This window comes from Barbus barbus (genome assembly GCF_936440315.1).
Source record: "Barbus barbus genome assembly, chromosome: 32".
NCBI classification, from domain to species: Eukaryota; Metazoa; Chordata; class Actinopteri; order Cypriniformes; family Cyprinidae; genus Barbus; species Barbus barbus.
The window spans coordinates 5,132,345-5,156,064 of NC_136760.1; the positions used below are offsets into that span (position 1 = coordinate 5,132,345).

General features: G+C 38.9%; 1 protein-coding gene across 1 annotated transcript; it reads right to left on the reverse strand.

Moving 5' to 3' along the window:
* Positions 1–492: 492 nt before the first annotated feature.
* On the reverse strand, positions 493–21,146 carry LOC306852788 (proto-oncogene Wnt-3-like; the record flags this gene model as incomplete). The annotated part of the gene is made up of 4 exons (XM_079389867.1): positions 493–972; positions 3,142–3,407; positions 8,018–8,259; positions 21,067–21,146. The coding sequence occupies 4 exons, from the start codon at positions 21,144–21,146 to the stop codon at positions 493–495; spliced, it is 1,068 nt and encodes a 355-aa protein (XP_079245993.1).
* Positions 21,147–23,720: the final 2,574 nt, after the last annotated feature.

Sequence of the window (23,720 nt, forward strand, 5' to 3'; positions counted from 1 at the left end):
AGTGTACAATATGATTGGGAAATCACGAGGAAAAACATGAGCATTGCATTGGATTCAGTAGTATAGCAGGGCATATTTCGAGACCCAGCGTTCAGTAGTTAACCAAGAGTTTCCTGTCGTGCTTTCCCCCCTCCTCTTGTTCTTTAATGCGCGCCTAGTGTCATTGGTTGTATTTGAACATATCCTGTTTCGGCCCTTGGGCAGCAGGGCGAGATGATCAGAGAGATGGTGTTACAGATAAAGAAGACTGAATAATAACAAGGCATTTTGTTCCTTTGCAGACGTAATGCGTGCCACAAAAAAGAGTGAGAGGAATGGCAGTAGTAACCATGATGCTCACCATGGGCGTCTTTTGGGGCGTGATCAAAAAGGGCACATTAGTAAAGGGTTCTACCACAGAAGTGCCGCTATCTTGTTGTGTGTTCTCAGTCTCTCCCTTTCCTTCTCTCTCTTTCCATCCTTTAATGTCCACTAGTCCCTTTCTTCCTGAACTTATTTACACGTGTGCACATCGTAGACCCTCACACACTCCTGGCAGCTGACGTAGCAGCACCAGTGGAAGATGCAGTGGCATTTCTCCTTGCGCTTTTCTGTTCGTGTGTTATGACCACGGCCACAGCATAACAAGTCGCAGCCCTCGATGCCGTGCGACGATACATTGCAGATGCGGTCCCTGGTGCCAAACGAGCCCGTCTCCGGGTTCGGCTCACAGAAGTTGGGCGATCCCTCGTAGTACACCAGGTCTCGTTCTGTGGGGTGCTTGAAGAAGGCGTATTTGGCCCGTAGTGTTTCCACCCACCCTCTGGACTCCCGGTGTTTCTCCACCGCCATCTCAGAGGCACTGTCGTACTTGTCTTTCAGGTAATCCCCCAACAGCCTGAAGTCAGGCTGAGCCCACCAGCAGGTCTTGACTTCACAGCTGCCTGACAGTCCGTGGCACTTACAGCGCAAGTGCATGTTTTCCAGGATGGTCTGGAAAAGAGAAAACATTTAGCTTAAAAGTAACTGGGAAATTTGACAGATTTGTGGTGTTTCAGACCAGAGTATGTTAGCGGAGTGGAGTTGAAAGTTTGAATTTTGGAGGTCTGAGCATTATTGTGTTCTATTCCTTAAGGAGTGAAAATGGTTTATCTTTACCTGTAACCAAATTTAGTCTGAAGCGTTGCTTGTTTAAAAAATTATTTACATTTACATCAGTCTTTCAGATGTCGCTTTTATCCAAAGTGACTTCCAAATGAGGAAAATAGACGCAAACAAACCCAACAAAAGCGCAATATGTAAGTGCCGTGGCAAGTCTTGGTTAGTCTATAATTATATTATAGCATAAAAACAGTATCACAATTGCAGTCGTGCTGAATATCGTTGTAAATATCATCGCTCCTATTACCTGATATATTCAACTTCTGGCTTACAGCAATCTTTATGTGATATTGCTTATGTGTTGTCACCCTACCCTTTCTAAAGCAGATTTTCAAATCAGGATCTACATAAGACTGCAATAACTCGGACTGCAGCTTCTTCTGCATGATCCCAGGCTCAGGCCACAGGTGTTGTTCAGGTGCTGAACATACAGACAGGCCCTTGCATTTCTCGGCTAATTCTCTTCTGAAGTCCCGCTTAATGGAGTGCGCCACCGGCACTATATGTCTTTGTTTTGGTTTGTTTGCCTTAATTCACTCGCTATATTTAGCTGCAGAATTCCCCAGCTGCGGCAGAAGGCAGGTGTTTGCAGGTCCCTGGGGGTCGAGTTGTGGCCGCTGACATCATGTCCCGAACTCTTTGGGCCCTGAGCGGGTCCCTCAGGTTGCGTCGATAACAATGGAGCATGCAAGGGGCCCGACTGTCTCAGTGCCTGCTCCTGTGGTCCCTCGCTGATCAAAGCGGCGTTCTGTTGCAGTGTGGTCTCGCCTATTGCCCCTTAAGCACCTTTAGCGCAAAAGACTCCAATTCTGAGTCATGACAGCAGCAGTGACGGGCTAAACCCTGAACCCCAGTGTTATTCTTCCCTCCCTGCCTTCTGCAAACCACCGAGTGTCACGGATTCAGTACAGATGCAAGTTATGAGAGGCATGAAAGGATAAGAGAGGTAATTACCCAGTAATTTCTCATGAAAATACCAGTTTTAAAGTTGAAAGTCTCTCGGAAAAGGGATAAGGAGATATTTGACAGATCTGTGGTGCATTAACACCTTTGTGAACTGTAGGACCCACCCTGGAGCGGCACAAGTACAGCTTTGTTCATTGTTTGGTTATCATGAACCTGCTGGCTTAAAGGTGAAGTGTGTCATTTCTGTGGTACTGCTGGAATCGCAATCTGTTTCAATTGCCCGACTGGGACAAAAACAACATTTGCTCAGCCAATCGTGTGAGTTTGGGGCGGAACTACCTGTTTGTCTGAGCAATAATAAAAGAGGCTATTATTTTGCATTTCTGTTAGGTGTGGTGCACAAAGTACACACTTCGCCTAAAGTGATTTCACAAACATGGTGTGTTTTCTCAGCTTTAATCTTTTCACATTACATATGTCTCCCTCCAGCAAAGAGTGGACACAGTATTAAGTTGAAAAAAGACGCTGATATCCACAGGGGGAGATATAAGGATACTTAAATGATGAAATGCACATTAAAGCTTTAAGTATGTAGACACCAAAATGTCATACTTAAGAATCAATTGGGGTCAAAAGTTGTTAAATATAAGAGGGTGTCAAAAAATTTGGGGTGAAAGATTTTTTTTTTTATATATTTTGAAAGAAGACACTTGTTCACCAAGGCTGCATTTTGTTTAAAAACACAATAAAAAAGTAATATTGTGAATTATGATGATATTTTCTGAATTTTCAGCCTCATTACTCATCTTCAGTGTCACACGATCCTTCAGAAATCATTCTATGTAGATTTGCTGTTCAAGAAACTTATCAATGTTGAAAACTATTTTTCAAGTTAGAAACCTTTTTTCAGTATTTGTTGATTCATTAAAAAGTTCAAAAGAACAGCATTTATCTGAAATATAAATATTTTGTAACATTATAAACGTTAAGTTAATGCATAATTGCTAAATAAAAGTATATAAAAAAATCTTTCCCCAAACTTTTGAATGTAAGTTTTGAACATTATTTTTGAAATCAAGATCATGAGTCTCTTACCATCCGTCCTGCCTCATTGTTGTGTCTGTTCATGGCACTCCGAGCATCTGGTCGGTTCTCACGAGCGTCTGCAAACTCTCGAGACACCAAAACCCCAAACTCTGCATCTTCACTGCATCCACCCCACTTCCATCCCTCTCCCGGTGGGCCTTTATGATGGGAGTCACAGCCGCACATTGTGGAGGTCCCTTCTGCACATGAACGGGTCACTGCAAACGCCACTCCAGCTGAGGCAATCGCGTGAACAAATGCAGACTCTCTTGTGGCTAGAGAAAAGAAAGAGATTTTTTTTTTTTTTTTTTTTTATGACATTTTTGTAAACATTTCTTCAAGTTATGGCTGTTCTAGGTTTTCCTTGCTCTGACAGACACATGTCCTGGTCCAAAACATAGAGAGTTGCTTCGTTATGTTACCCTTTAAAGGGATAGTTCACATTTCTTCTGTGGAACATGGAGACATGATATTTTGGGAAAAATTTTATTCATATTTTGGAGTGTGTGTGTGGATTTTTTTTGTGTGTGTGTCCCAGATGAAAGTACAATCTAATAAAAGTCAGTAAAAATATGGCTCAGTGTATTATTGTTAACATAAAGGAACTTCCTCTGCCGATTTTTCATAAGTGTTTTACCTGTATTTTAAGTGACACCTTGAATTGTGTTGCGTTTCAAAGATAAAATAAATGTCTGTCAACTTAACAGATAATGTCCTGCCAGAGATTTACTAGTATGTTTTCTGTTTTTCTACTTACAGTGTAAGTCATACAAGTTTGGAACAACAGAAGGGTGAGTAAATGATGACAGAATTTCAGTTTTTGAGTGAAAAACAGCATTGCGTGTATTATTAGTGAAGAAGGTAGTCCCAGAATTCACTGTGATGACCTCCACGATTGAAAAATTCAAGATTGCGGATGAGGTGGGAGAAATATTCATTATGAATAAAGTCATATTTCATTCACTACCAAAAAATATCGGTACCACTTTAGTATAGGGACCAATTCTCACTAATAACTAGTTGCTTATTAGCATGCCTATTATTAACATATTGGCTGTTTATTAGTAGCCTACTTATAAAGCACATATTCTGCATGACCACATTCTACATCCCTGATCCTAACCAATACCCAAATTTAACAACTACCTTACTAAATAATAAGCAGTAAATTAGGAGTTTATTGAGGCAAAAGTCATAGTTAAAGGTTTGATAATAGTGAGAATTGGACGTTAAAGTAAAGTGTGACCAAAGTATCAATAAAAGTTTTTTTTTTTTTACTAAATATTTATGCTTGTTGCAGTAGAGCTCTGCTAGCAACATGCTAATTGCAAACTCTTCAAAAAGTTGAGTCTCCGGTGCTGTACTCATGGCACATGGAGCTGCTGCATATCTAGAGCATCACGACAGTTAGGATGCTGACTAGTTAGGAAGTCTGTGTATTTAGACAGTTCACTCTGTTTTGGAGCTGAGGCTCATGTAAAAGGTTTGAAGGAGATCCCTGCCTGTTTAACTGTGGCCCTCCCAAAAGTCTCTCATCTATCTGTGCTGTGTCTTCAGGGCATGGATCGTTTTCTGTGATGAGCTCTGGAATATCACGACGAGGTGTTTTGAGTGCTGCGCTGTAAACGTCTCTGACAGCATCGGGACGATTGTTGATCATGTCACTTGTGGCTAATGCAGCCCAAGGTTTCACTGACGCTGTGTCATCTCAAAGGTGTGCTGATTTCTCTCGGGATAATGTTTCAGAAGCCCCCTGATTCTCCCACCCACCCGAGCCCCGCGGCCACGTGTGTGAAAGCCAGCAATAAGTCTGCATGTTTGGTTTCTGAAGGCATGTGCTGAGAGATGGAGTTACGTACCCTTTGAATGCAACAGCTTATTATGTAACCAGACACCATCGTTTCACAATCGCAGCACACTTACTGTGGCTCACCAGTTTGCTTGGTCCCCACAGGAAAAACTGCAAACCAACCAATCCATACGACTTCATCAGCCCAAACATTTAAGTGCTTCTAATGATGGTGGTTCTCAGAGTTTGTCAGGGATCAGTAAGGCCTATAATCGTGTAAGATGATCTAAAGGAGCGCCCACACACATGGAATATGCTGGTGCATTGTGGGTAATGTGAATGTGACCAAAACACAGCGCTTGTTCACAATGTTGTGCTTAGATGATGATGTCATGGTAACGTGTTATCATTCTAGTACAATCATTTTGTAATTCTGTCCAGCACTCCCTAGTAAAAAAAATAAATATGCTAAAATGTATTTGAAATACATTTATTTCATGCTAAGTATACTACAAAAACATTTATATATTTATGTACTTAATAAAAATACCCTGTATTTGTATTTTTAGCTACAAACAGGTATACTTAAAGTCTGTAAAATTTGATCGTGCGGAAGTGTAACTATTGCAAGTATACTTCAGGTGCACTTTAAATATCTTGAATTTAATGTGGTAACACTTTATTTCGATAGTCCACTTTAGACATTCTACTAACAGTAAGTAACTTTGCAACTACATGTCAACTAGCAGTCATTAGAGTATTAGTAGACTGTCTGCTTAATATCTTCTAACACTTTATTTTGATGGGTCCACAACATACAACATACTGAGTATTAGAAACTTTGCAAGTATGTCAACTTACTCTACTAACCCTAAACTACCCTACTGAGAGTTAGTAGACATGTAGACATCTACAACTGATTAGCAAATAGCAAATTATGGTTCTTTGATGTAACTAAAGCTGTATGCTATTGAGGTCAATACCTTTGAATATGTCCCACCATAACTTCCTGTTTTAACAGGAAACACATAAACACTGGAGCGAAAACTGTGTTTGACAAGCATTTCACAGGGTCTTTAAGACATTATGGATGTTTGTTGCCGTCTAGCTGTTTCTCATGAATTTGCAGACTCATCTCGCCCCTGGTATTCTTGTTTTATTCTTGCAGGAAGTTCATGTCCGCACACATAGACAAACAGTCCTTTTTAATAAAGGTTGTGTTTGGGCGCGCACCTCTCTGGGTTTGCGGCCAGAAGGAGGCCCAGTTGGTTCTGGCAGGCCCAGCTGGGTTCACCACAACAGAGAACTGTGAGCTCTGGGCCCCAGGAGCCCTGGCCAAGGGCCAAGAAGAGCGCAGCTCCCGCTACCTGCTGGGTCCATGAATCCGCCTTTGTCTCTGTGTTGTCACACCATATTACCCACACAAAAGGGCCCAGCACCCCGTACCCCATAGCCCAGTTCAGCGCTGCCCAGAGCAGGGGCTGGCACTTCCAAAAGGAGCAACCCCCCCCCCACCTCCTGTGACACACATACACAAAACACACATACATCTCATACCAGCCACTATGCCAAAATATTCCAAAGCCTTTTAAAAAAATCCAGTCAGGACGCATCGGGCCAATCTGAATGCAAGCAGAGAAACTTCTTCCTTATCTTCACCTTGTACCGTCTCCTTCATCATCTCCTCATCCCCCACTTGAGTTCCCCCTGCCTTCCACCTCTCTTCCTTCGTGATGGGGAAGGATGGGCGATTCCCTTTCAGCCTGCTTTCATGACACAGTCAAAAGGGCGTGTGAATGGGGCGTCCGTGGGAGCCGGGTGGTAAGAGGCACACAGGGATTTCTCATACTGGCCTTCATGCACAGTAGGGGTCGAAGTGAACCCTCTAGCCCTTTTCTATTCCTTGTAATCTCATTTTGCCTCCTTTCTCTTTTTCTCTCTCTCTGTCTCTCCCTCACTCACTGCCTGTTCCTGCCCAGGTCCTACACTGTGGCTAACTGCTTTAGCATCTTAACTGTCCAGCATGTATAGGTGCGTCCCAGTTTGTGTACTACTTTTATCTGAAAAAAATGAAACATGGAATGTTGGACACTTAGTGCACTCAACTTTCATGGCTTTCTTTATGTAGCGGAGGGACTATAAGACTCCGATGCTGTATGACCAAATAACCTTCTAAAACTCATAGAGTGCATTGAAAGTGCATTTGAGACACAACTTATGTGAATTTTGTGAGGGAGCGACCCATTAGGGTCCTTTCTGTCCTGACTGAGAACCAATGTGACATGCAACTTTATTTAATAAGTGATTTGTTAAGATGTCCTTGTGTCCTTCACCTCAACCATTCACATCTGATCAGAAAATTTATGGAGAACCCAACACGTGTAACAAAAATCTAATATTTCTAGCAAGAGGTGCATGGAAATTGAAACTGTTACACATGGACTGTTTTCTTAAAGATGTGAAATTGCTCGAGTGGAACTTGGTTCAGTTGAGTTGAATTGCTTTTGGTGACATTTTCTATTGGAAAAGGAAGTTTGGGTGGGACATATCAAATTGGAATTGTTCATTTTTATGCAGTTTTTGTTTACATAGTTTTTTCTTTTTATAAAAATGTTCATAAAGTTTACTGAACTTTCATACTACAACTCGATATACTATGAGTACATTATTTGAAACATTGTTCTAAAAACATTATAAAGTCATTAATATCATTGACTTTATAATGTTTATAATATAATTAATATCATTGAGTTTATATCTCACAATTCTGAGAAAAAAAGTTAGAATTGTGAGATAAAAAGTCGCAATAACGTTTTTAATTTTTTATTCAATGGCGGAAATGGGCTTCCATACTATGCTCTCTTTTTAAATAAAATCTTTGTCAATAATTTCACTTATACAATAAACACTAAACAAAGCACTGATTTGCCTCAAGCCTGATGCAACCTGTTTTTTTTTAAATACACTAGCATATGTTTGACCTCAAAGCAAAAACGCAGACTAAAAGCTTTCAGTATGTAGAACTTCATTATTTTCTTTAACTGCGGTTTAAATACTTTACATTTGCTAGACTGGTGTTGTGTTGTTAACCCATACCTTTATCAAGAACAGGTCCAAATATTGCTAGATTGTCCTTGATAGTGGTGCAGTTCCACCTGCGGCCTCGGAACTGATGCTGACACTCCTGGATTCCCAGTTTGACTCCTTCTGCTACACTGGGCATGATCTCGATGTAATTGCGGCAGAAGCGCAGCTGTTTTGGCACCAGACCAGGTATGGAGCCACACAGGATTGGTTGAGAGCCTAGGGATGAGTACTGCTGCCCAAGGGCCAGGGACCTGGAACACAAGTGTGAAGATTAAAGCCAATCGTGGGCACACCTGAGATCTAAGTCTTCTGATGGAGGATGGCTGTTCAGAGCGATTATGTAAACTAATCTTTTATTAAACGTGTATTTTTGACATCATTATTATGGTTTGTATAGTTTACATGTTTACTTTAGTATTAGATGTAGATTGGATGTTAGCATTGATGTTAACATTGTCTCTGCTGCTCCGGTTTTTAACCCAAATCTTTGTGTGTGCATGTGTGTGTGTGTGTGTGTGTGTGTGTCATTAGATATTTGGCTGTTTGCATATGTGTGGTTGTGTGCAGGAGCTGAGCTGAGCTGACAGCAGATTCCTCAGAGATTTACTTCTTTTCCAAACAGTGAGTAGCTCAACAGTTTCATGAACACTTCATGGAAACAGGCCCAATCTATTAGTTATTCTAGAAATGATACTTTCACACTGGTAATTAATTTTATTGCCTCCTTTCTCTGTCCAAAATAAGAATGAGATCACACAGTTTTAATGGCGTCCTTGTTTCTACATACTTTAATAGTGTAGGTGTAACCCTTACTCTGCTTTAGCTCTTATTGCTATTTATTGCATTTTTAAAAAGTGTGTGTGTGTGTGTTTGTTTGTTATCGCGTCTTCAATAACATATGAAGAACACACGCTCTGTTTGGAGCTGTAATAAGTCAAATTTTCAGTGTTATAAATCCTGTGAATGTTTGGAAATGATTCAGTTGTACAGCAGAGGAATCTATTAGCAGTTCTGTCCTCATTTTCTCACAGACGACGCTATAAAACATATCTGCATGAACCTCTGAACCCAGTGACATCTAATCTGTAAATGTCGCAATCTGTAAAAATCATTCAGAAAATCATAAAGCAAAACTTTAGACTCGTAATTGTAATTGAGCCAGTGTAAAAAAGACATTGGAAAATGCAAGTAAGTGCAAACTTCTGACTACACAGTCGACATTCTATATATAATGCGGCAAGCTGCTATATTGCCTCACAACCATTTAAAACCATCAGTTTGGATAATAAACTATATTAATTTGCAGAAGAATTGTTTATTCTTAGTAAATCAAACAAACTTTTCTCATATTCCTATTGCGGCCCTTTTACAAAACAATACGTTTTAGGTTAAAGTCACAATGAAACAGAAGTAGTGACAGATCTTTTCTTCCATATTGTGAAGTACATCAGAGTAAAACAGTTTACCAAAAAATAACAAAAATGTATAGTGGGAACTTGATTCTGTCCATCTGTTGCTGATTGGATGGAGGCAGATCTAAATGTGAGTTTGCAGTAAGAACGGGGCAGAATTTAGTAGTTTTCCAGTCAGTTTGAGCTGGTTTGGAATTTCTTTTTCTCGAAAATGCTAGTTAATATTATCACATTGGTCAAAAATGTCTTGACTTTGCTCACATAGTATATAACACATTTTTCAACCAATTCTTTTTTTTAATTTGAAAAATGTCTTTAAATTCTTTAAACCTTTTCCTACTTTGTTACACTTGTGTTGTTCCCAGTCAAAATGACCAGCCTATGAAAATATGTATTTGAATTTCTAGTTATTCTATATCATTGGAATATATTGGATATTGGATTTAGTCTTTTTTATTTATAAACTTGTTCTCTTTCAATTAGCACAGGTTTTGTTTCTCAGTTTTTTTGTGAACATTGTCAATATTATCCACAAATAATACTTTTTTTTCACTTAAGTTGACAGAAACATTGATTTGAGAAATTTACAAGCAGATTTTAAAAGACCAGGAACACCAAATTATGTAAAGGATTTTCAACACAGCACAAGGGTTTAGCAGATAAAATTATTGGAAGAAGTCCTAAGTTTCACCAGTAGATCGGGAAATGAATAAATGAATAAAAAAAAAAAAAAGAATAAAACATGAAACACATTCATGGAAGAATTGTTTACAATAAGACTAATAAAATGCATTTAGAAAACAGATGGTGAATTTTCATTCCATTCTCAATAAAAGCATCCTTACACTGCCGAATATATCTTTTTGTATTTTTTTCAGAACCTGTGAATTGAAGCAGCTGCCCTGAGTGTGCAAAGACAGTAGTCCATGCTTTTCTGATGAGATATGCTGCCTGACAGCGCTGGCATAGATGCTGTCTTGTGGGCCAGAGGTTTACCTGGTTCCTCCTTCGGGCCAGTGGAGGATCACACCCATTAGAGATCAGCCGCTCACGATGACCTCAGGCCCCCCACGGGGTGCAACCCTATCACAGCGCCAATCTCTCTGACAGATGAGTGTACTACTGCACCCCTCACACACAAAAGCCCTAGCATTGAAGTCAGAAGAGAAAAATCCCCCTCAGAGGCTTCTCGGCTTCTCTTTTGCTCTCCTCCCTCGCTCCAGTCAGCTCTCTGTTTGATGTTGTGTGAAACATTGAACACAGAGCTGGGAGATGTTAACGGGCTGCCAGGTATCAGAGGAGGTGTGACAGGGTGAGTCTTTGTATCAGAGGAGCCGAGAGTCTTATGTTGAGATTACTTGCGTGTCTCGCCGCCTTTGCATCATTTGGGTGCGTCACAGCACCATCAACTTTGTCAGGGAGTTGACGTCATAACGCTGATATTTGTGTCTGTGGGCGAAAGTGGCTGCGTTGAAACAGCTGCACGGGTAAACATTACATGTCTCTCTGTTATATAATATGGAATTCTATACTACATTCTGTGAAGGTAAATTGTCAAATGTATCACTTACAGCAGAGGTTCTCAACCTTTGTCTCGAAGGCCCTCCAAGGTACACACAACATTTGAAGGCCCCACAGAATCAAGATTCTGATTTTGCATGTTTTTCAATAAAAACAAATGCTATTGAAAGGGGAAAAAAAGACCTGGGCCTCATTTATTAAACGTATGTAGAATCAGATTTGATCCTAAATTCAATGGATTTCATCCCACATCAAAAGTGAGGAACAAATTGGGATTTATAACAGCAAACCTGACACAAAAATGTTCTTATGCATTTGCCAACTGAAGAGCATGTGTACAAACTTATTGTGCTCGTATAACAGAAATTAAAATTCTTTATTAAAATGCAAAAATTAATAGACAATCACAATCTGGATTAATATTGTTGTATGCATAAATGAGCAACTGCTTTGTGATAATTATCTCAATAATAATATATGATTTCATCAAATCATATACATATTCATATACATACTGTAGTTATTACTTGTGGGTATTCTATAGATGGAGTTTATGAGTTTGTTCCTATTGCACTATTTAAGAGAGTTAAAAATCATTTTTTGGAATATTTCGGAAATTGTTGCTTATCCACATTTAGGATCATTAAGATCATGTAGGCCCAAGATTTCTTTTTTTTTTTTCTTGAATCTTTTTTTTCTTCTGTTTTTTAGAATTTATTGATGTGCTAATTCATTTTTAATATAATTGGATCATTTTATGTCATCCTAGGAATTTTGCTGATGCCCCCCATTGGGCTACAGACCCCTGGTTATGAACCACTGAAAATAAAATTCTGTTATTGTTTACTCACCCTAATGTCATTGCAGACAATTATGATTTTGGTTCATCTATGGGACACAAAAGAAAATATTTTGAAGAACTGTTTTTGTTCACACAATTAATGTCAAGTCAACAAGACCCCATTGACTTTCATTATATAGAAAGAAAAAACACTGTTTGTGTTCCACATGGGAAAGTTTTTGAATGAGGGTGAATAAATAATGGCAGATTTAAATTTTTTTTTTTGGGTGCACTTTCCCTTAAAGGAAGAGCAGTGAAACTGATGCCTGTTTTTCTTTGCCTGTATTTATTACCGTAATTCCATCCAAGAAGCCATGGTTACAGTATGACATTTTTATAGTGTGTCATTCATTTACTCCACCATGTATTATTCTTATAAATTTGGATTATTATTTTTGAAGTGTCTGACAGAAACCCGGCCCCTCACATAGGAACTTACTGGAAGTGGAGGCTGTTTTTCTGCTATGTTTGCTGAGCGAGTAAGTGGCATAATTACACATCTGCTTGCAGCATAACTGTCCATTAATCTCTCACCCATGTGGATGATTAGTGTGTTGGTGTGTGTGCATGTTGTGCTGAATTGTGGATCAGCCATTCTTTGCACACAACAGTGTCATATGTATGAGGTAGAGGCTCCTAATTAAATATAGATGTGTTTGATGAATTTAATTACTAAACCGCATGCTTTGATACACACACGAGCGTGCTTTCATCGCATGCTTTGCGTCCTCAGTGATCTGTGGTTTGTTTGGTGATCTGCACCATTGACTCTGAAGTGGATGAGAAGAGGAATGCTTCAGTGTGGGGGGATCGCAAACACATAAATACGCACCAAAACCATTTTGAGGAAAGACGGGTGCGGCGACACGACCGAGTGGGGAATACAAACATTGGGTTGATGTGAGTTGCTAATTTGTCTGCTGGAATCTGCTACCGTGAGGAGACACAGTGAAGCTTTAGGGTCTAGCAGGTGCTTGTCTGAGCAGGTTTAGGGCCACCTCTAGCCTTCAGGTGTTTATCGTTCACTTTCCGTGTTGCTGGGTGGGTGCTGACTGCAGTGCAAGATGAAAATAATGACACAAACATTAATGAGCCATTGCAAGCCACAGCTACAAGGATTATGAAGTGAGGGAATTCCTCTCTACACAAAACCGAGAAATGTTATTTTGCCATTGGCTAAAGATTAAGGAGACCCACTCAAACATTAAGTCCCTTGAAAAGCTCTTTTCAGTATAATGAAAGTGAATGAGAACTGGGAGTGTCAAGCTGACCAAAAAAGCATAAAATTGTTTTAAATTTAGGCTTTTATTCACATACTAACCCATTCTAAAGAAAAGTCTGTACTGAATACATATATATTTATATCTGCATAAAAGCCAAAATAAAATCTGTTAATCATGAATGGTTCCCCTAGTAAAAAAGTAATACATTTAAAATACACTTAAGTATAGTTCAAATCTATTAACACATTTACAGACATATCGCTCAAGGCTTGCTGATATAAAAATTATAATTAAACTTTATTTGGAGTTCTACTTGTGTAGAATGCACATTTCTTAATATGTCTTGAGTGATATTATTTTTGAATAATATCGTCTTTAAATGCAAGATATTTAAAGTGTAATGTTTACTTGCAATAGTTCCATTTTAGCACAATCAAATATACTTCAGTACATCTTTAATTGGACTTCAGCACTACTTCCACTTCCATTAAAGTGAATTAAGTACAAAATTAGTTGGTCCAATTTAGCAGACTTTAAGTATATCAGATTAGTATTCTAAAAGTACAATTGCAGGGATTTTTGGATTGAATGTTTTTAATTATTGTCGATCCAGTTCACAAAGCTGGTCTAAATGAATCATTCATGAATGATTTAATTCTTGAGAACTCACTGGCAAAGTAATCTGGTGACAGACTCGCATAAAAGTCTTCAGAAGATTTATGTAGCACATGCATCATATAAGCAAGTTTTAAAATGATTATTTTGTGCTGTTGTGTTCCCATTGTGTTCACATGGAATTTATTTTTTCCAGAATTTCTCATTTTCTGTTTCACAGAAGAAAGACATAAGGGTCCTGTATGTTTGAAATGAGTAAATAATGACATTATTTTAATTTTTGCATGAACTATCCCTTTAAGCTACCTTTTTTTTCTGCTCACCCTCCAAATAAAACAACCCTAAACAAAGCGTATTTTAATGTCATTCTCCAACTGTTTCAGCTCTCATCATGCGTTCTCCAGCTTCTCCAAAAAAGTGGGAGATGAGGCACCTGTCTATGACCACACTGCTGAGTGTTCTGTTTTTGTCCAGAGGCAGAAGAAATAAGAGACTCTTTGAACTTGTGAGTTTGTGACATCCGACCCCTGGAGCTCTTGAGGTTGATGCCTTGTTAAAGCTGTGTTTGAGTTCATTACAAGGCCATAGCTATGTCCTGCTACCCCAGGCCCCAGACAGGTTAGGGAACATTCACCACACATTCCTGGCCAGCTTCTGCTTTATTTGAGAGCTACTTGGAGATACATTGAGGTGTGTTTTAAACCAGGATCTTAACATTTAGGCCATTCGTTCAAATATAAAGCTTTATCAAGTACTCTTATGTCTCATCACACCTTAGTGCGCTCCCATAACCCATCTATGCCTGTCTGAGCAGCTTGTGCTGCATCACTACTTTGACTTCTCAACAAAGAGATTAAAGTCACAGCTTATTCAAATCCCAAATGTTGGTCAAGATTGACAGAATGCTTAAACATCTCTATTGTTTGGTATGGATCTCTGCCCTTCCTTCAACTCATACTCGACATTTTAAGACAGGATGTAGGAGATGAGAGATTTTTGGAAAATAACACACACCTTTTTATGTCAAATGTATGGAAAGCATGTGTGCCTTAGGCTACATGAACGAAGAGAGGTTCAGAGAGAGAAAAGGGATTAGAGAGAGAATCACCTTGTCATAATTAATTCCTCTATTGAATGATGGAAATTTCTCTTTGTGGAATTTAACAAACGCCTCTAATTTAAATGTCAGTGAAATGGTCTACAGTTGATTCATTCACAATTTCCCACTGGGAGATACAGAGGGCCATACAGTATATTCTCCATTTCAGAGTCTTGTGGTACATTGAATTTTCAGAATCATATTTGGAATTTTATCAAATATTCCAAGTTGTATCAATTTCAGTTTAATTATATGCTGCTTTAATTTTGGTCAGATGCCTTATTATGACTTGAGCTCATTTTCCACTCACTTAAAAAAGCCTTAAAAAGGAAAGACAGAAAGGGTTGGTAGCCTGAGGATGGGGCTTTTCCTCAGTCATTCTGTCAGAACAGGAACACAAGCTCCGTCAACAGTTCAGGTTTTTCCCGCCACACTTTTGAATGGCATTTGAACTGCTCTGGGCTTATCAGATAAAAAAAAAAAATCTCAGAATCCTTGAAAAATGTTCAAACTTGTTTTCTTTCTCCCAGTTTCTTTTCTTTTCCTAATGACACCCCATGTACTCTTGCTATAGTGAGTGAAGTTACCCTAAAATATTCGTATTGTAATCAACAACGCACTTCTGCAAACATGTCATTGATTAATGCATCGTGGGTGTCTGTTTTCTGTGAATTTATCATGGGAGGTGCTCACATACTGCACTGTTCTCTGATGTAATGATTGAAATAACTGTAGTTCCAAACAATGTTGTTCATTTCAGTGAGAGAAATGGTTTTCAGTATGTTTTGTTGGCAGAATCAAATACAAGATGCAAACACTAGCTATAGCTAACTTAAGAAGCATATACTGAGAGGACAACAAGCAGTAGTTGCAAGCATGTGAATGTCATTCGAGACAGTAGACCAATAGGCAAGCAGTCTCAGTACTGACATTTACGGATAAGTTTAGTTCCTCTTTGTGTAAGACTTCTTAAATATGTTTTTCATTAATGTTATTGAAGCTTCCTGAAGCCGGTTGCATCATCTAGAAGCTGGTTAATTACAAGTCTAACCAGATACCACATGCTAAAATACAACTACCAGCTTAAAACCTTAATTTTCTAGCAGGGGAATGTGTGTGTGTGTGTGTGTTTTCGGTAATACTACTTGTGCAAGGCTCCAAATGATGTAAGGACAGTATGATAACTTCTAAACCTCAATCCTGAAACTGCTGGCCTGGTGCTGTAGTACGGAAACTACTGTGACGTTACGGCTCTGTGGCTCTTTCTCCGAGAGCTGCTGCCTGTCACTGCTCAACTAGCAGAGCTGTCAGAGAGCTTTGACTCCACCGACAGTCCCTGCGTAAGCGACCTGACACTTTTGATTAAAGTTGTGATGTATTACACAACTCCCTAAAGCCCTTCTGAAAGAACTGAGATGGACTTAGAAGTTTGGTTTTCACTAGAGCCATGATGGTTTTTCCAATTCCATTCGGAAGCCTGACCAAATATTAGCCAAATGTCAAAATGTGGTAATTACAGTCTAATGTACTTTTATTGTTTTTTCAGTGTTTAAAAAATTTAATATTTTGTAACTAAAACTTTTAACATTTAGCTTTAATGAGAGAATTACGCTTAGTGAACATATCATTCTTATAAATTGGATCTTTTTAGTGAATCTGTTGATCCAGTTTAAAACTGGCCTGAATGATTCAGTCTTCAGAAATTCTCCTTTCTGTTCCATGGAAGAAGGAAAGTCATTTGGAATGAATAAATAATAGCAGAATTTTAATTTTTAAGTGAACTATCGATTTAAAGAAAAAACTCTCACAGACACGCACCAGCCTCATCCACTGACACTATTTAAAGTGTGTGTATTATATGCGTGTGTGTGTGTGTGTGTGATAGGATGACTTCAGAGATAACCTCAGGTGGTTTGGATGATCCAGAGAGCACAGGTGTAGTCTGTACCCATTCATAATCGGACCCTGAATGAGGGTAACTGTGCATTCTTCTTAATCCAGTTAGTTTAATAAGCCACCTTTTGTGCTTTTGTGTCAGAGCAAACATTGGCATACTAAATCTTCCTATGTGTCCTAACAAGCAAATAATCAGTCTAGGCTTAATGCAAAACTGCGACTTGCTAAAATCAAAAGTTAGTGCTTAGTGCTTAATATGCAGTTATGTGAAGCAGAATTTTGGACCAATGAGATTTCATAGTGGGCAGAGCCCACAAGTAGCTAGGACAAAAACTGTGATTTAAATAGAATTTTTTTTTCTTGCAATTTTTCACTATAAAGATTATGGTTGCACTTTATTTTACAGTACATGTACTTACAGTGTACACTTTATATTAAGTGGCCTTAACTACTATGTACTTACATCAAAAAATAAATACAATATACTTATTGTGTTCATTTTGTATTGCAAAACACTATTGCTGCTATTGAGGTGGGATACGGGTAAGGTTAGGGACTGGTTTGGTGGTATGGGCAAGTTTAAGGGTGGGCTAAAGTGTAAGGGATGGGTCAACTGTGTAATTATAAATGTAATTACAAAAACTAATTACAGATGTAATTACAAGCAGGTATTTTTTAAATGTTTTTTAATTACAATAAGTGCTTTGTAGAAAATTATTATTATAAATGTTAGTACATAGTAATTAAGACCACTTAATATAAAGTGGGACTGCAAATTCAAAGTGTAAATTATTTTAAAGTAGCCACCAATTTTTTTTACAGTGAACCTAAATCATCCCACACAACTGCTGTGCAACAATACAATTGATTGGTTTGCTGATACTGAATCAATACATTTGAAAACTAATACTCTTCTGACCAGGCTATCTGTTTCACCCTGCTTTTCCTAAGTGGTCCCCATTATCCCTGAACATCCTTGATCTTTTCACACTGAATTGCAGCTGGTGGATTTTCTTGCGGTATCATTAAAGCAGTGACACCGGCTGACATGTAGGGGGGTTTGGTATGAAGGGTGTATAATGACATTCCTCTCTTGCAGAGATGAGTCAAGTCCCATTGAAGCCAGCGGGGGACCAGAGCAGGTCAGAATGCTTACTGGCCTCCCGATTCTGTCTCCTTCATGCCTATTCTCTCAAAAAAAGAGTTTACGAATTTTAATTAATTCAGAATTAGACTTTTATGTTAAGTGCTTGTGTATGTTTCCGTCTGAAAGGGCTCTTTCCTTTTGAGACTAAGAATAAAAGCCTATATATCCTTAATGCGAACCACATTGTTACGATAACAAAAAGAACAGCTTAAAATCCATATTATGTGTTAAAAAATGTAAATTTAACCATCAGTTTAGCTCCTTTTTAGCTTGTTTTTTTAGCTTGCAAATTTGAGTAAACTATAAAAAAAAACTATTTTAAAAAACCTAAACTAAAAATTTGGACTGCAGACAGAATGCCAAATAGTCATTTAAAGTACTTAATTTCAGTAAATTTCTTAACCAATTTACATCTCTAATATTTAATAGTGTATACGGTAGTTAATTTCCGAGCAGTTCATTTCCAGTGTTTTGACGGGTACTTCAGATAATAAGAGCTACTGAAAAGTGTTTCCAGGTCAAGCCGAGACTTGATCATCTGAGGTCAGGCCTCTTCTGAGCTGTTGTGTTGTAACCGAGCTTAAGTTTTGATAGATAACAGATGAACGGCGGTGGTAACAGCCAGCTGGATCCGAACGGATGGTGGCTTTGCGGTGCTGTTGTGGGAAGAAGCCATAAATACCTTGTTCCTCTCTGACTATTCGGAGTGACTGCTGATTGTGTCTCAGCTTGCTTGTTATCTGTAATGCATGTGAAATTGAACAAAGCTAGACAGGCTGATTGCTTTCAAGAGCTCTCGCTGCTTAAGACTGAGCTTAATTAGTTCATCTTGAGAGGATATAGCCAGATATTAGCGGCCTGACAAGCTGTTGAAACAGATTAGGGAAGAAATCGGCCTGATTATTGCAACTCTGTTCATCGTAGATTTAAAGTCCATTCAGATGTGAAGGGATTTAAAGGGGAGGATCTAGCAAGATGAATTAAATTCTCACTATAGGACATAAATACATTTGATTTAATCATTTAAAAAAACTGAACACACACACACAATTATTACTGTGCATATTATATGTGACCCTGGAGCACAAAGGGTCAGTTTTTCGAAACTGAGATGCATGCATCGTCTGAAAACTGAATAAATATGCTCTCCATTGATTTATGGTGTGTTAGGATAGGACATTATTTGGCCGAGATACAACTATTTGAAAATCTGGATTCTGAAGGTGCCAAAAAATAAAAATATTGAGAAAATAGCATTTAAAGTTGTCCAAATGAAGTTCTTAGCAATGCATATTACTAATCAAAAATGAAGTTTTAATATATTTACAGTAGGAAATTTACAAAATATCTTCATGGAACATGATCTTTACTTAATATCCTAATGATTTTTGGCATAAAAGAAAAATGGATAATTTTGACCCATACAATGTATTGTTGGCTATTGCTACAAATATACCCCAGCGACTTATGACTTAATAACTACTAAACAAATGTGTGCCTGTATGATGTAAAATCATGAAGTTGAGATCAAAAGACAGATTTTGTATGTAGATACGAAAGCACTATTTGTTTATATAGCACCACTGGTTTTGAAAGTTAATGTTTATTTAAATCCCTCAGTAGAGATATTTCACCTGCTACATTCAAATGAATCTATTTCTGTTTTATTTTTAGGATCACATGTTCAAAATGCCATTCAGATGTCCTTCAGGTAGAAGACAAGAAATGGTGACGCATCTACCTATTTACCTGCAGCCATGTACGTTTTCGTATCGTTTTCTTTCTCACGCTCTCATTTTCTCTCCCCTCCACTTTATCCATTTATCCAAATCAAAGAAGTTATGCATTGTCAGTGGGTAAATATTACACCGTTGTCAGAGAAAACAGCTGCGGGTCAATGACTCGAGACTCCTTTGCTCTTTATCAGTTTCTTCTGGTGGCACTAAATGTCAACATATGAGTAAAGCCTCGCAAATAATAATGCTTCAGCCCCGTGGCCTTTGTGTGTGTAAGTCTATGAGTGCGACTGCATGTTTGGCAACTCTCGCTTCATAAACGAAACCAGAAGATGCTGGTGGTTTGGAACGAGAGTGCAGTGGGGACCACATGCTAACTGGGACTACTAAAGCGCATTAGTTCTGACAAGTATTGTATCATGAGCCAGCGGGGCTTTTGTCGTACGCCTACACAAATATTTTTGCAAAAAGACTCATCTTACAAGAGAACACTGTGAGGTCAGTGGCATTTTGAGGATGGGGTAATTAGTGGAACTATGACATATCAGCACCATTCGGAGGTAAATACGATCCCTTCTGTAGCAAAATCTAATGAACATAAGTGCTTTAACAGTAGCCTAATGTCAAATCGGAATAACAGAATTGGAACAAATGGGAAAAATTATATAGATATAAATTTTTTTCAAATAAATACTAAATTATATTATTTTTCAAACTTTAATATATTGTAGTAATATTGCAGGATTAAAGTAGTTAATTAGTTTATATAGCTAAACTCAACCTGTAAATAAAAGAATTTTAAGTATATGAAAGGTTTTGACTTTCGTTTCAGTTTTTAATGTCTTGATGTTATGTTGTGATTTCAAATTAATAAACTGAAAAAGCATGTGTGGTATGTTTATGTGGCCCATTTCAATATACTTTGCATAAATTCTGCTGCAAAATTCTGCTCTAATTTGGTTATTGGGACAATCTCTTTGAACATATTAAAGTAGCAAATCAAAATGTTTCAAATCGCAAATACGATTATAATACACGACACAGTGACTTTAGAGAAAAAATATATGTTCAAAGCAGCTTCAGGTTTATGGTGTAATGATACTCGGGGTTAAACCCCAATGAATTTATTGAGACCCAAGCCAAGGGACATCCACACTAATGCCCCAATTAACACTCCTAACACGGCTGGAGTGCTGAGGCTATTAGCGAAGACAACAATATACCCTATCCAGCAGCCTGCTGGCTGACACCTTAACCTAACCTTATCTCTGACAAACTCGCTGCATCTATTTCACAGCACTCTGAGCTTTAAAAACAGCCTTGTTCGAACATTCAAAATAAATGGAGCCGGGCGAAACACGGCAGCGAGGAAAAAGACAGGCTAGCCTTTTCCGTCCCTCCAGTGGCTGAGGTTAAGATTCTTTGGACTAAGCCGAGAAGCTTTTTTCCACGCAGTCAACTGAAAGTGTTCTGTATTTACTGCCCTCTTAAAAATGATCACTGACCACCATTCTCCCTCAGTGCTACTGGAGAAAGTGATGCAGAAAGTGGGGATCGTTGCTACTCACCACCAGATGGGATAGCCTCCAAGCACCCGAGAGCTGGACAACCACATGCACATGAGATATCCAACCAGGTACAAATCCATGAGGTATGTCTTGTGTGGATGGAAATTGCTATTGATAAGTACATAGAATTCCTAGAGAGGGGCTGAAAATTAAGTACCAGCAGGCAAGTCTTAAGATGGAAAAATATGGATGCTTGAGAGAATAATTAGCAATTTTGGGGTTTAAATGAAGGCAAAAAAAAAAAAAAAAAAATCTCCAGGGTTTGCTGCTGCTTTGAGTTGGGTGAGGAAAGTGTGTGTGTCCCAGTAGTTAGGAGAGTAAGTGTCTCTTTCACACACTCGCACACACGCTCCTACTCGTCCTCTGATTCCCTCCCTCTCACTGAGGTTCTTCCCTAAGGTACATATCTTTTTCTCTCCCCACTTTTTTTTCCCCTTAGGATCATCAGGGCCAATATTAGAGAGAGTGAGAGAGAGAGAGGAAAAAAAAAACGACAACCGAGGTTTGGAGATGTCAGCTGGCAAGCCAATCACAGAGCATGGCCTTAGGTTACGGAAAAAAAAAATTATAATTATTCCTGCCCATCTGTCAATCATGCACCACCCCCTGGTAATGTAGCAAAGAAAGAAAGAGACAGAGGGAGAGAAAGAGAAAGAGAGAGAGAGGAGGCTGGGAGGGAATAAGAATGAAAGAGCGTCAGCACTGAGTTTCGGAGAGGTAGATTTGTCTTATTAAGATCTAGATTATCTGTATTAACATCAAGGAAACCCAGCTGAGTCAGAGTCGGGCCTGCTGACGGCATCGGGGAATGGCGTCACTATATTTTAGTACACCATGCCCCGAACTAATTGTTCCGGATGCGTGTGCGTGCACATGCATTCACACGTTGAGAAGAATTTTGTCTTGGAGAATTTTGATGGCCCCCTTGTGATGATAGGACACAAAGGAAACACAATAAAAAGCCATAAAAGGTGGTGTGGCTTGCAGTGTTCTGTGCCCCAGTGGCCCAAAGGCAGCACATTTTACATAAACACCATTGTCATTCGGATGGGATGAGGGCAGACGGTTAATGAGAAAGAGACACAGCACTAAAAGTTGACAATGCATTCTAATATAGACTCTGCCTCAGACTCGCCTAAAACACCGGGACAGAGGCGAACTGACAGTGGTTTCTGGTAAAAATATGGGAGATCAAAATTGCATTCAAATTAGTCTTATATCAGTTAGCATGTGTGGTTTTCCACTCAAAACAGCCTACAAATGCATTTAAAGAATAAATCATCGTCAAACAACAAAATTTGAAGAATGAAGAATTGAAGAATTACAATGCAAATGTAACAAACTAGAATTAAATGCATTCAGAGAAATGAATATGACTAAATTTTTTGATGTAAAGTTTTGAAAATAAGTTTTAAAAGATTCCGATAGATAGATAGATAGATAGATAGATAGATAGATAGATAGATAGATAGATAGATAGATAGATAGATAGATAGATAGATAGATAGATAGATAGTGAATTCTTTTCCTGTCATTCCGATTCAAATTCCAATTCAATTTCCTGTAGGTTGTGGCCAATTTGCTTCAAATTCCAGTTCATAATAAAAAAAGTTTTCACATAAGTTCCCACCTCTTTTCCAGGAATGTTTAATTTATGTTATTGTCCAGTATTCTCTTGCTTGGCTGTGGTTGGATAAAATGTTCTCCTCCAGTCCAGTGATCAAGGACTGAAGCCTGTGTTTCTGTTTATCTGCTAGTGTATCTGTCTGTCTCACTCACAGCAGGGATATGGTCTGTGCGCAGCCACCGCAGGAGCTGAAGAGAGACACGGACAGCTCTAGTCGCAGTCTGGAGGTCATATTTCCAGTGCCCCGTTCTTTGCCTTTATTCTGCCACATCAGAAGGGTCAGAGCTGCCCTGCAATTGCACCTCAAGGTCATTCTGACATCTGAAATGTTCATGCATTTCACTGTTTCTAACAGGATGCTACACCCCTGATCTGATTATATGAACCTGTTGGTTTGATTGCAGGTTACATTGATGTTTAGCATGCACTGTGTTCCCGACATCGAGAATAAAGATCTGCTTTCTATTGTGCCTAGATCAGCGGTTTGTTTCTGCATTCTTGAAGAGTGACAGACGCGGATCTGCTCGCCAGGATTGGCTGGGAAAACCTGATCGGAGCGTAATTTACGAGTGGAGGCGAGGAATGGTCTGCGGTCGGCATCTCAACAACACTGAAACCACATTTCCCAGGTCAAGGCCGTAAGGCCACGACACAACGGACCGGCTGGAAATGAGCTTACGATTAGAATCTCAAGGACTCGAACCCCGGTGTGCATCACAACAGTGTGAAGCCAGGACAAAAGCCAGAGATGCTTGACATAGCTACAGCACAAACATTACCATTCCCTCCTAGCATAGCTATTGTGCTTCGGAGGAAGTCTTGATTCTCGTATCAATCGCACTTAATGAATTTACTGAAGTGGGCCCTAGAGCATGGAAATGAAGTGCGCTAGCAGATCAATGGGAATAAAGAGACTCGCCCAGAGCTTTGACCTCTGGGTCGGGAGTCTCTCATCCTCCCTCATTAAGTCATGTTTGTGGACACTCCTGCTTTTTTATTAGGGCTAGGCTAATACATAACCCTACAC